The 17,849-nt window shown below is 44.9% G+C and overlaps 1 protein-coding gene across 1 annotated transcript in view; it reads right to left on the bottom strand.

The window, feature by feature from the left end:
- Positions 1–15,722, bottom strand: part of FAM174B (family with sequence similarity 174 member B) — a 37,399-nt gene extending 21,677 nt beyond the window's left edge. Inside the window, exon 1 of the mRNA XM_079127377.1 lies at positions 15,195–15,722. Within this exon, the coding sequence (XP_078983503.1) occupies positions 15,195–15,532 (338 nt within the window). The 5' untranslated portion in view covers positions 15,533–15,722. The remainder of the gene's footprint in view (positions 1–15,194) is intronic.
- Positions 15,723–17,849: the final 2,127 nt, after the last annotated feature.

Raw genomic sequence — 17,849 nt, 5'->3', positions numbered from 1 at the left:
CCCAACTTCCCACTGACAGGGCCTGTTACAGGGTGAAGTGTGGGAGTGGAGTTGGGGAGAGGGGGACACAAGAAAGAAAGCAGCCCAAAAAATCTGCCAAGCATACCAGAGAAAAAAGGAGATTCAGAAACAAAAACAGGAAGATATTGCTGGCCAATCCCCCAGGGCAGGGGGTACAGGGGGTGGGGGTAGCCCTTGCCACAACTTTTCTTTTCTGGAATCCCATTACCTCAATGAAGAGACAGACATTGGTGGTCTTGAGTAAACGCCCATTTCATCTTCCATTCAAACCCAAACACACACTTCTAACAAGAGAGAGGAGATGTTCAAAATTCTTCTGCTCTGAAATGTAATCCCAAAGCCACAGGGTTTGTTTACTGAAAGGACCTTTCAACAGCTGGTCAGATATGAGTCTCCCCAGGAGCACTCATATGCCCCACTTAGACAAACAAGGAGGCTGAGGGAAGGGGCCCCAGAGCCCCAGGGAGCCCCGGAGCCCAGCAGACAGAACTGCAGAGGGGCCTTCTTTTCCCACCCTCCCCCGCAAAGAAAAACAAAATAAGACTGAGCCCTGATGGGATGGTTCAATTTGGAGTGTGGCAGTCAGCCATGCAGAGGAGGAGGCCAGAGAATGAGGTTCAGGCCGCAGTTGTGCGGTTCCCTTGTCTGTGTCCCTCTGAGCAAGCCACGCATTCTCAGCCCTCATTTCTTTCCATTTCTACTTCTTGCCAGGTGTGGCTGGGGTTCTGGTGATAGATCTTCACGAACCTCCTCCCTTTCTACTCCAAGGGCCATAGCACTCCTCCTTCTCCCGAGGTCTTCCCAGCACACCCCAATCAAGCTGAGTTTTCTCCTCGCTGCAACTCCTATAATCTCCAGTCATGGGTCCCTGCTGTCAGGCACAGTCCACACTCTAAGCACATTTGGTCCTCCTGCATCATCTGCTCCACTGGAGTGACAGTAACAACAGCCACCATGATGGGACAACTTTTAGCACCAAAGAGTGCACACATGATCTCATCACAGTCTCCAGTCAGTGAGGCAGCTGGGGGGGAAGGGCTCCCCTTATCAAGTTAAGGAAACTGAGGCCAGGAGACACAGAGCCACTTGCCCCAGTTAGCAGGACTCACACCCAGGTCCACCACACTCCAAAACTTGAGCTCTTCACACTCCAGCAGAGGGGAGGAAGCTTACCTGACTCTAGGTTTCCCAACACCTGAAGAGTAACCACTCAATAGATTTTTCCCAGGCAGCTAGAAGTGCAAACAAGTTCCTTTGACTGACAGCCCCTGCTGTCCAAAAGCAACCAAAAGAAGTTTGTGCCAATGAAGGAAGGCACACTGTGTTTCAGTCTCATAACGACATCTACACATTTAATGAAATACAACAAAATACTAGCAGATTTCTGTTGGGAACCTAGACAACTGATTCCAAAACACAGAGGGGACAGAGAGCAGCACTAATATAAGAGCCAGAAGCATTCTGAAAAGGAAGCTGGTCCCCAGATAGTAAAGCACACCACAAACCACAATAATGGGACTCAGTGGTGCTGCCACACTAACAAACAGATGCTGCAGCAGAAAACAAAGTCCAGAAATAGACCCCAAAACATCCTGGAATCTAGGATAGAATAAACGTGGCATTCCATCCAAATGAGTGGGGGAAAGGTTACCATTCAATACTCTGCTGATAGCCACCCATGTCTCATGCTTTATATCAGAACAAATTAAATGAATCAGACTTAAAGGTAGAAAATAAAACCATAAAAGTACTAGAAGAAACCATGGGAGAAACTCGAAAGCCTTAAAAAGAAAATAATGACTAATTCAAACACATAAAAGTTTAAAAGTTAAGACAAATGATAAACTGGGGGAACTATTTCCAACTCACATTTTAGATAAAAGACTAACCTCCTTAATGCATAGAAAGTTCCTATGAATCAAAAAAAAAAAAAAAAAAAAAGGATCAATAATCTTACTGAAAAATTGGCAAGGGATATAAAGCAGGCAGTTTACACACAGACAAGTAAATGCAAATGGCTCTGCATTCTTTACTATGAAAAAATGCCCAATCTCACACTCAATAAGAGAAATGCAAATCCAACCTTCACAGAGATTCTACTTGCTACCTATAAATTTAGTAAAAATTATAATGTCTGAAAACACTGTTAGTAAGTATATGGGAAAACAATTTATCTGGTTAATTGCTTATGGAAGAGTAAATTGTTATATACAGAGAAGTTTTGCAATATTCATCAGTTATGAAGATATAAATCTTAGCAGTTCCCTCTCTAAATATAGGTTTCCACCTTTGTGAAATGACCCATCAATAGGAAATGGGTTAAATAAATTATGATACATCCATATAATAAACACAAGAAGCTATATGGACAAATGAAGTAGCTTTATACACAATCTCTCAGATACACAAGATATATATTCCTATAAAGCAAGATGAGAAGCACATCTTCTTTCTATAAAAGACAGAAATGATTTTTTAAAAGATAGGGAAAATTTTCTACATACAAGAAAAGTGAAGTTGGATGCCCCTCTATACATAAAGAATTAAACCCACCATATATAAAATTGCCTCAAAATGGAATTTCTATACAAGTATATAAATATGTAAGATTCATATAAGAGCTAAAACTATAATACTCATAAAAGCAAACAAAGCACAAACCTTTGGGGCCTTGGATTAGCCAATTAGCTTCTTAAATAGAATACCAGAAGCTAAGTGGAAAAAGAAAAATAGATCAATTGGACCTCATCAAAATTAAAAACTTTTGTGCTTCAAAGAACACAATTGAGCAAGTGAAAAGATAACCTAGAGAATGGGAGAAAATATTTGAAAATCTTATGTCTAATAAAGGTACTTATATTTAGAATATATAAAGAACTTCCAGGCCTCAATAATAAAAAGGACAACCTTAATTTAAGAATACACAAAGGATCTTAACAGTCCTCCCAAGAGGATATATAAATGGCCAATAAATACATGCAAAGAAGGTCAATATCATTAGTCATCAGTGTAATGTAAAATCAAAACCACAATGAGATACCACTTCACACCCACCAGGGTGGCTATAATCAAAAATACAGACAAAAACCAAGGTTGGCAAGGATGTGAGGAAACTATAACCCTCATAAGTTTCTAGTGGATGCAAAATAGTGTAGCCACTTTGGGAAAAAAACAGTTTGGCAGCTCTTTAAAAAGTTAAACATAGTTACCATATGACCCAGCACTCTTAGATAAATACCCAAGAGCAAGGAAAACAATCCATACAAAATCTTGTACACAAAAATGGTCAGAGCAGCATTATTCATAGTAGCCCCAAAATAAAAACAACTCAAATATCTGCCAGCTGATGAATGGACTCAGTGGAACACTACTATTAGCAATAAAAAGGAACGAAGTACTGACAGATGCTACAATGTAGATGAATCTTGAAAACATGCTAAATAAAATAAGCCACTTAGAAGAGACCACATATTATATAATTCAGTTCACATGAAAAGTTCACGAGAGATTCATAGACAGTCTGTCCATAGACACAGTGAATGCCTACAGCTGGGAGGAAGTACACAGAGAGTGACCACCAAGGATTACAGGGTTTCAGCCTGGAGGGATGAACATGTTCTAAAATGGATTTGAGTGACTGAAAGCAGAATTCTGTGAATATACTAAAAACTCTGACCTGGAAACTTGAAATGGGTGAACTATATTGTCCGTAAATTACATTTCAATAAAGTTGTTACAAAACAATGAAGATGTGTATGTATACATTACATTCATTTGTTTCTATATTTATAAAAATCTCTCTGGAAAGAGTCAGAGGACATTGACAGCATCCAGTGAAGTAAGTCAGGAAGATGAGAGACAAGGGCAAAAAGGAGATTTTTCAAGAGAGGGCCCATGGCAGGAGGATCTAAGTTCAAGGACAGCTTCAGCAACTTAGCAAGGCCTAAGCAACTTAATGAAACACTGTCTTGAAATTTAAGAATAAAATGGAATGACAGTAGAATGAAACAGACATTATTACCTCAAGTACACATATGACTGCGTGAGCACTGTGGTCCCACAGTATGTATAATCAGAAAAATGAAATTACACTCCATTTAGGTATGAGCTATCAAAATGTATAAATGCATTCTACTGTCATATACAATTAATTAGAACAAGTGAAATTAATTTTTTTTTAAAGTGTTGCGGGTGTAGCACAGTGGTAAAACGTCCCTGGGTTCAATCCCCAGTACCAAAAAAAAAGAAAAAAGAAATGAAGGAGATTTTTTCCCTATGTGTTCTTTTGTCCTCTGTGCATTCTGAACCACACAAATATATTACCTGTTTTTACAACAGAGAAATAAATAATTAAAATTCAAAGGAAGTAATTAAAATGAGTTTCAAAGTGGACAAATTTGTGACAGGCCCTTCCAGCTGGGAACCTTCTCCCAGGACCTAACCAGGGGCTGCCTATGGCCTCCTCAGTATGGCTTTGCTTCACTTTCCTGGTCACTTCAGAACCCAAACCCAGAAACTCAGACTGTTCCTTCACCTAACTGTTCCATGTGGAAGCCCCCTCAAGTGGCTCTGTTTCCCACACCCGTGTTCTGCTGAAACCATCCTATTTGTCAAAGCAGCACATTTTATCTCTATCATTTAGAAAACTCAGTAAAGACAATGAAAATGGAACATGGGGGTGGGGAAGACTGAAGTAAGCAGCTGCTCTGAGTGTAGATTGGGGTCAGGGTGACATAACAGGTGAGCCTCAACACCAGATGGTGGCATCCAGCATTCTGAGCATAGGCCTCTTTCAACTTTGACCTCTGAGCTCTACTCTGCACCACCTCCTCAGAATGTAAGAAATAACTGTGCCTCCTCAAGGAAACCAACCACTTGAAGAAAGGAAGAACGGAACCCCAAAACCTGCTTTCCAGTCCTGGCTTCCACCTTATCCTTCATGGAAGAAGGTATCCAAGGCCCCCAGAGCATTCATGGGTTAGCCAGGATCTTAGTGGCAAACCTACCACTGCCTACCACCAAGGCACACTTACCAGTTACCTACCTGCCCTCCCTCTCTACCTGGGCACAGTCCCCTGAGCTCCACCTGACACTTTCCCTTGAATGCAGATTCAACAGGCCACTGAGATAGGCAAACACCCAGTGAGAGTAATCTCGCCTGCTCCACTGTTTGGGCACCTTCAGATAAACACAGTATCACATGACACTAAAGCATTTCCCTGCAGTGCAGTGAGTAGTTCAAGACCTTCAGCAGCCCAGCTCCAACCTGGCCCAGCTGAGCCCTCCTGAACATGAAGCTGGAGAGACTTCCAGATGCAACCACTCCTTACTCCTTACTCCTTACTCCCCTCCCTGCGGTGGCCCCTCTGTCCCACCACCCAGTGCCCAGTCAAGCACAACGACTCAAAGTACCACGTCATCAACTGAAATGCCCAGTACCCTGTAGATGCAGGAAACCCATGAAGCAGAACTAGTGTGATACAAACAGGTACAAACAGGATGACAACTGGTGACCAAAGCCCTACCTTCAAGTCAAGGAAGCACAAAGAGTGACGCCATACCCAGCCTAGAGGGGGCAACAACTACACAGCCCCTGTCCCTCGCTGCCCCATGAACCAGAGGCCCTGCACATCTGGGTACCCCATCTGTCAAGAGAAGCAGGCGCTCCAGATTTTTATAGGAAGACTCCCAATTTTTAAGTGTTCTCAACTATCTCAGTTTTTATAACCACTGTGCTGATCAAAACAAGAACATGTCGGTGGGTCATATTTTCCAACTTGCAGGCCATCCGTTTGCAAATTCTGACTCAGTTTCCGGGCCAACATTTATTTGGTCATAAGCTCCAAGCATGAGTGATGTTTAATAATTCAACAGAAATCTCACGAGCCCAGACAGATGTAATGATACGCATGTTCAACCTGGGTCTCCCTTATCTCTCTTCCCCAGCAATAACCATGATCAACGGGCACTGGCCATTATTTACATAACCCAGATGCTTCCCCTCCCCACGGCCTCAGGAATAACAAAGTGGTGCCCCTGTGACAGACCCCAACGCAGCATGCAGCACGCAACCCTGAGTGTGCTGCTGGGGGTTCCTGCTTTCTAGAGGATTTTCCAACGGGGGCCGGATGACCCCACAGAGCTCAGCTTCAAGTCCTGGGGCTCTTGTTCATAACATGACAGTGTTTCACTTCCATCTGCTCCTCATCCTGTTGCTCCTTCCCGCTCTCAATCCCTGAGGGATGGATCAATTCTCATGCTCCCAGGGAGAGCCAGCACGCCCTGGGTTTGACCTGTTTGAGGAGCCACATGAAGGACAGCCCCAGCCAGTGCCCCAAGTCCTGTTCCTCCAGTTGTCGGGTATGTTTGCAAAGGGCTGGGTCCATCTGGTTTTTATACAAGGTGTTAGGAGAAAGAAGCAAAATTTAAAGCAAATAAGGCAGCCTCTGGGGACAGCACCACTGGTTCAAAGACTGCACCCCAATGACCAAGAGGGACACTTTGGTGGACCCACAGGAACTGGAAGTTGTGGGATCACTGTGCTTTAGAATACACATAATAAAGGCCCTTTAGGGTTCATATCCCTGTCCAGGGATGCTCCCAACCCTCCTCCCCAAGCCCAGACATCCAGCTGCATCCACACAGGTCTTTCCTGCACTTCATCTTCTTCCTCATCAAGCCTTCCTCCTGCCTGCCCCCCCCTTCACAAGCCCCCTTCTCCAGGCCTTTCGACTCATCCCACACTTTCTTCTTCTCCTCTTTATTCACTTGGACCTCAAAACCTCCAGCCCTTCCAACTGGTTCTTCCAACACCTTCCCTGGTGTCATCTGGGGAGTCATCCTGCACCCCTATCACAGCTATGTCACTATGCATCCACTTGCTCAGCAAATACTTACGAAGACCTAAACTAGACCAGCAATTCTAACACAGACCTTTGATTAGTTCACTCTCGTATCCAAATCCCCCATTAGCTCCCTCCAATGCACCAAATCCTCTGACTAGAATAGGCATTTTTCAAAATCTGCTGCAACAGAGGAAGGGAAGGTCAGTCCCTTCCCCTTCCCCAACTGTGGGCCTTAAGCAAGATACTTCATCACTATGTGCCTTTGGTTCACTCATCTGAAAAATGGGGACCCCAATAAAGTACCCCTCACAGGAGTAAGGAAACAAAATGCTCAGCACAGAGTCTGGTTATTAATGTCATCATGATGATCTCCAAAGCCTACTCCTATCAAAATCCACTTCCCCCATTCAGTCCTAGAACACCCTTCTCCCCCACAGTGCCTTCCCAAACCATTCTGACCCTGGCCCAAGCCTCTGAGGCATCCTTCCTCTGTTTATCAAGTGTTGCTTTTGATGCATGGCTCCCCTACTGAATGGAATGGCTCCTGTTGTCCCGAGAAGAATCATTCAAGGGCATATCCTCCCTCCCAGACTGAACTGGACACTCTGATGGCCTCTGATGGGCTCCCCACCCAGCACAGTGCCCCACCCCCATGTTCACATACATGCTCAAAAAACACACTGGGAAGAATGCTGTCTACTCAGCCATGTTTTCTCTTATGTACTGGCTTGGGTATTGGGGAGGCGACACCCTGGAAGTCCAGTTGAGCACCCCAACACCTGGACTTACATCCTTCTGGGTGACCTTAACAAACTCCCCACTTCTGGGCCTCAGTTTCCTCATCTGTACAATGGGGGGGGGGGCAGAGGAGCTCTGAATTTGAAGAAAGCCCACACCTAAGAGGTTACAGGGCCCCAGAGCCTCCCATGTCTAGAAGAGCCCTGCTCTTAAGCCACACCTGCCAGCAAGTATGAGCTTCCTCTTCCCCACACCCCCAGGAAAATAAACATCAAGACTAGATTCCTGGCAGACCGCCCTTAGATTAAGTAGAGATTTTTTAAAGTGGAACCATAACAACATAATTCTAAATGCATGCTCCCAGAACTTCCCCTTGAAAATGGTTAGACCCAAACATCAGTCACAATACTAAAGTACCCAGCATAACCCAGGAAGCCACCTCTGCTCAAATCCTGGAGCAGACAACTGCTCCTAACAAACCCTGCAGCATACTCTGTGGATACTGACACTGAAGCCCCGCCCCAGACCCTCCCATCCCAACTTATTCCTAGATGTACCCGGTATTACAAGAAGGGCCTGTGTTTGCAAAGACCCTCAAGTGCAAAGGATACATGGGCATGAGACTAGGGCAAAGTCTTATAAGCTGGAGAGCTGAGGGATAAATTAAAGAGGGGTTTTCTTCTCTTTTTAATTTGATAGAAGGACTTATGGTAGGTGCCAGGTTCTCAGCAGCCTGCTAAGAAGGGTAGTCATGAGACGCCTCCTTCATTGGGAAGCTGAGTAGTCAAGGAAGCTAACAAGGTTGAAGTTCATGGATCTCATTTGGAAAAGGCTGAGAGGCAGAGGCACCTATCTGATTGTTTTGGTCATATGGCGGCATCCTTACCTATGAGCAGAAGCAAGACAAAAAGGTTTGGTATGAATCACATCTGTTTTCAGAATCATATTTTTAAATACAATAAGACATTTGGAGAGCCAGGGACTTGGTTGACACAATCTTATTCTAAATGTTCCAACAGTTCTTGAAAGCATGGGCTGTAATTAATCACGGGAAACGGATGCCCAGTAAGGTTCAATAAACTGCTCACATCAGACAACCAGAGGTTCTCAAAGCCAGAATCCCAAGAGTTTCTCAACCCCCACACCCTTGATGTCTGTGGCTGGGTAACTCTTTGGGATTTGTACTGCATGCTGTAGGATGCTGAACAGCATCCCAGCCTCTACTCACTAGGTGCCAATAGTGATCTTCCCCCTTCCCACCCCACACCCAATCCCGCCAATCAAAAAGTTCTCTGGGCATAGCCAAATGACACTAAAGGACAAAACTCCTTTCCTGTTAAGAGCTATTGAGGGAACTTTTTACTTTCCATGTGCATGATCTTTTGGAGAACTAAATCAAAGGCATACTTTCTTTAAAAAAAAAAATCTGCAAGACAAATTTTGGGGAACACTCAGTATTCTGTAGAATGTCCCTTTTTTAGGATTTGTCCTGATGCTTTTCTTACAATTAGACTGGAGTTGTATGGTTTTGAGTAGAAGACAATGGAGGTGAAGTGCTTTTCTCATTACCTCTTAAGGGGACCAACTATCAATCTGACTTATTCTTGGTATTAACCTTGATCATCTGAAAAAAAAATCTGGATTTTTCCTGAATCAGATTTGTTTAACAATTCTTCACTGGGTTTATATAAAATTAAAGATGAGGGGCTGGGGAGATAGCTCATTCAGTAGAGTGCTTGCCCTGTAAGCACAAGGCCCTGGGTTCGATCCCCAGCACCCCAAAAAAAAATTGAAGATGAAAGAAGATGAGTGTGTACATTTCTAGTTTTCCCCTTCAACTCAAACTCTTGGTCAACACTCAGAAATGATCTATTGATGCTCAATGAGTTCCACATTCTCTCTCAAACTCATAGAGAGAAGCTGAATCTTCTAACCATAGCTCCATCCAAAGCTCCAATTCATTCAAATTACATTGACATGCTAATGATCAATAACCATTGAAAAATCCAAAATGGCAACTTCCCCTACATGCTAGAGGAACTAAATTTTTATATTAAATGAGTTCTCTTATTATCACAAATGTACACACACCACAGAAAACCTGGGGAACCCAAAGTAAGTAGGAACTTCTCTAAGATCTGGCTTGGCAAATCAAGCCTCTGTGGTGTGTGCCTTTGCCACCAGCTGCTAGTCAATGTCAGATCACCAAGAACTCATCTTCCTGATCCCTGGGGAAGCACCAAGATAAATCCTCCTTTCAGATAAGAAAATTTTAAAGATATTTTGAAATAATAAGAGGCTGGGTGTACAGCCCAGGGGGATGTGAGGGAAATGGAGCCCGCACAGCGGACACGAGAGACCCACCAAAACTGTGGTTTGGGGGTGGCAAGCTTTCCCTGGCCTGCCCCCCCCCACCCCATTCAGAAGACACCAGAGGGCGAAGTGTGATTTCACTGCCCACCCCCAGCTCATTCCAGAACTCAAAGGGTAAAGTGTTGTAAGGAAACACCTGGGAGGAAAAGGCCTGCTAACAGCGATCACTGGCCTACACATGACAGCCCTGCACCCACACAACCCCCAGATGTTTTCCAATATTAAAAAAAAAATTAGGAGAATCCAAATTTTCTACTCATATCCACAGCTCTTTGTTGAACCCTACCAGTGCTCACTAAGCAGTAAACACAGGGGAGCCCGTCAAAGGGAGCAATGCCTACAGAATGCCTTTCTCTCCTTCCAGTTTGATCCCCCATCTAAAAAAGTGGAAATGATTCTGCAGACAAGGAAATAAGATTAAGAAGTATATCAAGAAACAGTTTAGATCACGTAGAGGGAAATGAGAGGGAGGAGGGGTATGAAAAATGGTGGAATGAGGCAGACATCATTACCCCTATGTACATGCTTGATTACATGAATGGCATGAATCTACATCATGCACAATCATAGAAACAAAATGATGTACCCCATTTGTGTACAATGAATCAAAATGCAGTCTGTAAAAAATAATTAAAAAAGGAAACAGTTGCTTAACCTCACAGAACATAAAGAAATACAAAATAGCAGTGATTTGTTCTTGTTTTTTGCAGTACTGGGTATTGGACCCAGGGACACTCTACCACTGAGCTACAGCCCCAGCCTTTTTTATATTTTATTTGGAGACAGGGTCTTGCTAAGTTGCATAGGCTCGCCTCAAACTTACAATCCTCCTGCCTCAGCCTCCCAGAGTCCTGGGACCACAGGTGTAGACCAAGAGTGCCAGGCTAAAACAGAGCAATAAGATACCAAATATATTCATCTGATGGAAAAGCATCAGAAAATAAGGTAATACTAAGTATCAGATACCACGTGAGAATCTAAGAACTAAGAGCATGGTAAGTGGGAGGGCACACTAGTCTATACTAAAGGAATTCTCATGTGTGCACCAGAAATCCCATTCCCAGGTATACACCCAGATGCTCTCATATACCCCAAATCCTCGGAAGGGCAGGTCCAAGGGTGCAGCAAGTTGTTACGTGTGCATACAGGGAAGAAAATCAATGCTACATGTTGCAGATAATACAGAAATGTTGAATGACACATACATTGCAAAGGAAGAATCACCCACATTTACATACATGCCCCCATACTAACAGATTTCTTTGCATATCCGTATATGTACACATTTATAATTTATTTATTGAAATGAGCTCCTATTTTGTAATCTGTTTTACTCAAAAATACATAGCCAATATTATGTCAGCAGCATCATTTTTAACAGCTGTTCAAGATTCCCGTCATCTACTGAATCAAAATTAAATGGTGGATACAAAGGTTATATAAACCTTTTCACTACCAAACAGAACTGCTATGTATATACCAAGATTCACCTGTGTCTTCGTTTCCTCTTCTAATCATTATCTTTAGAAGCAAAGAAAATGCATTGCAGTGTCCACCTTAGCAATGGAGTTGTCTGATTAAAGATTTATGTATTTTTCACTACAATATGTATTCTTTGCTTCTAATTTTAAAGGTTTCCTTGGATCCATGTTTTTTGTTTTTTGTTTTTTGTTTTTTGTTTTTCTGTAGTCTGACAAAGTGACTCCTTCAGGGAAAACAGACAAATAGGCTAGCACTGCCACTTTATAAGCAATAATGCTACACTCTTCCCCTCTGTCTATGCTGTGAAGATAATGAATGGGCATTGCCCAAATTCCCATCTCACAGGTGTCCCATATCAGCCATTCATCTATTCACAGTAGACATCCTATTTTACATCATAACATAAAATAGTTGGGAGTTCAACATTCTTTTGCTAAAAATATCTTTATTAAATACCAGCCTGTGACTGGAACCACACCAGGTGTTAGACACACAAGATTAAGGCCAGCCCTGCTCTCAGGAGCCCCTAGGCTGGTAAGTCAGAGGGACACTTCAGCAACCCTCTGGACTTTCAGGAGAAAATTTAAAAATGGGGTGCACTTTAAGAGTTCAGAGGGCCCTGAGAGAGGCTCAGACAAGGAAACAAGAGAGGGAAGATAGCAATACATTGGTCATGCAGTCTTGAGAGTAGAGAGAATTCTGGAAAAGATTCAAAATGGAACAAGAGACTCAGGCCACATGGTACCTGGGAGAACTCTTGGGAGTCCATCAGGGCAGGAGCAGTAAGCAGAGAGGAAGTGAGCAGAGTCAAGATGGGGGTTAAAAAGGAGGCAGTACCTTTGTCATAAAGAGCCAGCCTTACCCCAACATCTGTGAGTTTGCATATAGAGGAAATGGGGGTTGCTGGTAGAGAAAGAATGATACCAACATTCCAGCATAAGAGGGAGAATGAATGAGCTGGAGAGAATGCAGGATGGAGTCAGGAACTCCAGCCTACAGTCATATCGCTATGACTAAGGAGACAAAAGGAAAGGATGTAACCCAGGAAGAAGGCACAGCATGTGGGAACTCTTCATTAGGGAAGGTGATGTGGACAGAAATGAGATGGTCTCAGGAAGATATGGGTGGAGGAATGGTCAGGACTCAGTGCCTGCATGTTAAGGAGCTGTATAACAAACAGGTAAGGCACAGCCAGCAGAGCAGGCATTTGGCATGCCTGATGAACCAAGACTACAGAGGAACATGGAAGGGGGAGTAGCTACAGAACACACCACCAAGTGTTGACCCTGCCTTGGCCATACAGACTTGCAGTGCATTCTAGAATCTAGTGATGACTTGTTCTACTTCCTCATCTGCAACTTCCTCATATGTTCAACTTCCTCATCTGCAAAGGAGTACTTGGGTTCTTGGGTACCCAGCTATTAAATGCTACAAGTTCTTGTCTAAATCGGAATCCAGGGTGGGTGGCAGCTATCCACCCAAACAAAAACGCCTTACCAGGCATAGACATATCATGCCCATAGCCAACTTCTCCTGTGAAATCACAGCCCTTCCACACTTCTAATTTTAACGATTTCTAAGCTGCTCAAACAAGAGTCTCCATCCCCTCACATCTGGCCTCATGCTGCCTTCTTTTCTCCCCCACTCCTGGATAATAAAGAGCAGACGAGAAAAATAGTTCAAATACCTTCTAAAAAGTACACAGCCTTGTGGGCTCCACTTATTTTGAACTAAATGTTTCAAACCTCCAGACTCAGAGTTGCTCTAGGCATTAGCTTACTAATGAATTGAACAATCATGAAGTCAGTAAATGACAATGTGCCTCTGCTGCATGCCCGAATCAGGCATGGAGACACTAGGATGAACTGGGCATCCCCACCCTACAGTGCTTTCTGCTGAGTTTGGGAGCTGGGCCCTAAACACAGCAATCCAGCATGGCAGGATAAAGGCTGTACTGAAGGATGCCCAAGGATAGGGCTGGGGAGGACATAAGAGAAAAAGACAAGCCTGGCTTGGTGGGGCATGTAGGTCATTTCAGCAACTTGGAAGGCTGAGGCAGGAGCTTCACAAGTTCAAAGCCAGCCTCAGCAACTTAGCGAGACACTGTCTAAAAATAAAAAATAAAATAAAAAGGGTTAAAAAGGGCTAAGGATAAAAATAAAGGGCTCACTGGTCCCCAATACCAAAGAAAAAGAAAAGAAAGCAATGGCCTCTTTCAGTTGTGAGGAAAACTATACAAAGGAAGGAGAACATCTGGGCATCGGTGGGCTTGTGCGGTCTTGATAGATACAGAGTAGGCTTCGGGCCAGAAGTAGGAAAGCACAAACCAGCACCATGGAGCGACAGGAAAGGAGCAAGGGATGAGAGACAGGCTCAGAAGGGCTGGCTAAAGGGTGGGCTGGAGCCAGTATGTAAGTGCCCCAGATGCCATGCTTAGGTAGTCCCATGCCTAGTTCCATGCCTAGGTGGTGGCCACAATGAACCACTGCAGTTTGTAAGGAGAGGTGGGAGGGCAATGAGAAGGGTGGCATGAACCCGAAAAACACCAAGGAGACCAGCTTAGCAAGGAACATGGCCTGAGTCAAGGCAGGGGATTAATGTCGATCACAGTTGCCCACTCTCCATTTTCTCAGACCACTAGCTTTTAATCAAACAGACCCAGAAGGAAAATCCTGGACTCAGTGTCACACAAAACCAAGAGCACACCTCAACAGACTACTCCCAACTCTGCCTTTCCCAGGTCTGCTTTATGCTTCTACACTGAAAATGCTAACCAGGGGAACAGGCCCCTGGCCCCAAACACTCAATGGCTATCAAATGCCAAAGCACTGGGTTTGAGGCAATGGGCAGGGAAAAACTGACACACCCAGATTTCCAGCGGAGAGGGGTGATAACCTGAGCAACGGGACGTGTTTAGTTCATTTCCTACAAAAAGAGAATTTCCCAAGGATTAGGGGGAAATGTCCACCCCACTATTCCAGGGACTTCCTAATCTCCCTGACACTTTCTCCTTGACCTTGAGCAACCTACAAAAGCCTCTCAAGATCCCTCATCCCCCTGAGAATGCAGACTGGAAAAGCTTAGTTAGGCAGGGGCCTACGAGAGCCTCTGAAGCCCCCCCCCCCATGGACATTCACTAAGACCACCAAGGGTTGCCAAGCATCATGGAGTCCAGCACCAACCCTATGTGTAAAGCAAGCCTCCAATAGGCATCCTGAAGATGCCTCATGCAACAAATTGTTTCTTTCTGTGGCAGAAAAAGAAGTAAGTATGTGGGACATGAAGAATCTGCAGATGGAATATTAAGTTAAACGGACCTAAGTTCAAATTCTGCCTGCACCCCTGAGTTTATTCTGGTAAGCCATCTTTCGTCTGGAAATGTTTTCCTCATTCATGAAATAGGTAATAAACTCTGAACTGCTGTCAGAATTCAGAGCACTATTGTTAGTACTCAGCATTAGCAGAGTTAACAAATGGAATCCACTATTCTTAAAGAAAGGGGAGAGAATTCCTAAAATGTTCACCAGAAAAAAACAGATGTGCGCACCCAAAAACCGAACCCATCCTGCCCAGGCATGGAAGAGAAGACCACGTCTGGAGAGAACGCACCAAGATGCTAACGTGGGGCAGACACTCAGAGCACCTGTGCACGCGGCTCGGGCAGGCGCGGTGGCAGCAGGTTGGGTGATGCCGCCGGCTCGGCCCACGGAGAAGGGAGAGGGCGGCGAGACCCACCTGAAGACGCGCAGCAGCAGGCAGGCGATGAGGAGGGCGCTGAAGGCGCAAGCCACGATCACAGCAGCCTTCAGGGTAGGCAGGTCGCGGAGAAGGGTGGAGATGCGGGTCACCAAGGCGTCACCGCTACTGTTGGAGCTGCTGCCACCCGCTACCCCAACCCCAGGCCGAGTGGTGTTCCCGGGCTCCGGGCCGGGCGGCAGCCGCGCCTGGCGCTCGGGGTCTGGCTGCGGGGCGGGGGCGGACTCCGCTGTGCGGGCGCGGGCGGCCGGCACCACCAGGAGCGCAAGCAACAGCAGCCGCGGCAGCAGCCTAGCGGGCGGCGGCGCGGCGCGCATAGTTCGGGCGGGCGAGCAGGCGGGCGGCGCAGGGCGCGCGACTACCCCGGGTCCGCACCAGCGCAAGGCCTGCACCCGGGCTCCCGCGGCGGAGGCGACTGCGCGGTGCTGGGCAGGAAGCTGCGGAGCCCGGAAGAGCCCGCGCTGCCGCCACCAACACGTTGCACCGAGTCATTCGACGGGCTGCGGCCCCGCGTGGGCGGGGCAGGCCATCGGCTGGGTCCAGGCTGTGCTCCATCCGCTCGTGGCCCGGGTCCCCCCGGACTTGGGACCCTGTGGAGAAGTAATGGGCTCACTCTCTCGGCAAGCGCTGTGATGCACATTTCACGTGTTTTATTTCATTTAATCCCACAAGCCCCTTTGGAAACAGGTATTCTGTTATTTTCATTTGATAGTCCATTGCAGCACTTGAGAACCAGCTCACAGCAACCCAGATTATTTCATACTAAGAACCAAAGACTGTACAACCTAGAAGTGAACCCTCTTTTACTTGTGGGAAAACTGAAGCCTTCAGGGTGAAGTGGGCTGTCGATGCTCTATGCAGTGTTTCAACATCTCCCCCAATTTCCCTCATTTTCTCAAAAAAGTTTTTTATCTAACTTTTTCAATCATTTTTGCACATCTAAGCTGAACTTGAATGTGAATTTTTGCATTTGCACCTTGCTGTGGAACAGCACTTGAGAGAATTAAGACCTCCCTACTAAAGTGAAGTATAATTCGGACTTGAAGAAATCAATGACCTGCTGCCTCTGGTATGTAAACTAAATGATACCCAGGTGGTGAAAGTCAATTATGGAGGCTCTAGTGGGAGGTCTGAAGGTGAGGATTGAGGGACGGCAATCCTCCAGAGTGGTTTCCTAGGACAGTGGTGCCCAGAGCCTCAGGGTTCCCCTTTCACTCTGAGGTTGGATCCTAGAGGAAGCGCTCTATCGTGGTTAACAGATAAACACATATAGCAAGGACCCTGTGACCTTAAAATGATCATTTCTGATCTGGCTAGAGAAAGTGAGATATGAGTATAATAGTGTATTCATTGTCTATTGCTGCATAACAAATTATCAAAATAAATTACCCCAACACTTAGCTGCTTAAAACAACAACATTTATTATCTCAGTTTGTGGTACAGGAAGCTGAGCACAGATTTTTTGCAGAAATTTCACAAAACTACAATCAAGGTATCAGTCCAGACAAAGTCTCTGCTGAAGACCCAACTGGGAAAGGATCTGCTTCCAAGTTCAATCAACTTTTGCTGGCCAGATTTAGCTCCTCCCAAGCTGTTGTACTGGAGCCTACCTTCCCCAAAGACTGTTGACCACAAACTGCCCTTAGCTCCTTGATATGTGGGCTTTTCCAACACAATAACTTGTGTCTTCCAAGTGTTCAAACCAAGTTAGCTATGGAGAGAATCCGCTAGAAATTCAGGTCATGATTTTATAAAATCTAGTCAGAGAAACAACATTCTCAACCTTTGCCTTCTTCTCTTGATCAGATGCTAGTCACAGGCTTATTCACCAGAGGGGGTTACACAATGGTGTGAATATAAGGAAGAAGGGATCGTTGGAGCCATCTGAAAAACTGCCTGCCACATACAATGTGGTACATTTTGATTTGGGGGCAGGGATGAACAACAAGCAGATTTTCAGAAGTCATCACCCAAGAACTACTACTTGAAATGCATGTTGAATATGCAAGCACACTCCAGTATTGAGGCATATAGATAGACCACATGATTAACGTCTCTTCCAATTCTGAAGTACACTTTATGGTAGGTTAAAAATCTTGCATTACTCAAGAGTCAAAATTATCATCATCGTGATAGAATATATAAAGGAAATTCCTTAAAGAACTGCTTTTGATGTCCATGACTTTGCAGTCTCACTCTATGACATTCCTCAGATGCCACAGCCTTGTATTTTTATACTTATCAGAAATTCCTGGGGCTGGGGATATGGCTCAGTGGTAGAGCATTTGCCTAACATGCACAATGCCCTGGGTATGATGCCCAGTGCTGGGGGAAATAAAAATCCTGTCAGGTGTACAAGTAGTTCTCAGCTTTGAAACCTGTCAACCAGGATGAGAGGTTTGACCACTGAGCGACCTCTGCCAAGAACTTACCCACTGAATACCAGTTTTTTTGGTGTAGGAATAGGATGGGGATTGGACCCAGGGTATTCTATCACTGGACTGGCCATCATCTCTTTTTATTTTTTTAATTTAAAGATAGGGTCTCACTAAATTGCTGAGGGTTTCACTAAATTGCCAAGGCTGACCTCAAATGAATGCCAATTTTTAATATCTAAAATAGTAGGCATGGTG

This window comes from Sciurus vulgaris (genome assembly GCF_902686455.1).
Source record: "Sciurus vulgaris genome assembly, chromosome: 2".
In the NCBI taxonomy this organism is placed as follows: Eukaryota; Metazoa; Chordata; class Mammalia; order Rodentia; family Sciuridae; genus Sciurus; species Sciurus vulgaris.
The sequence above is the reverse complement of the archived record's forward strand: the minus strand, read 5'-3'. Positions and strand labels throughout refer to the sequence as shown.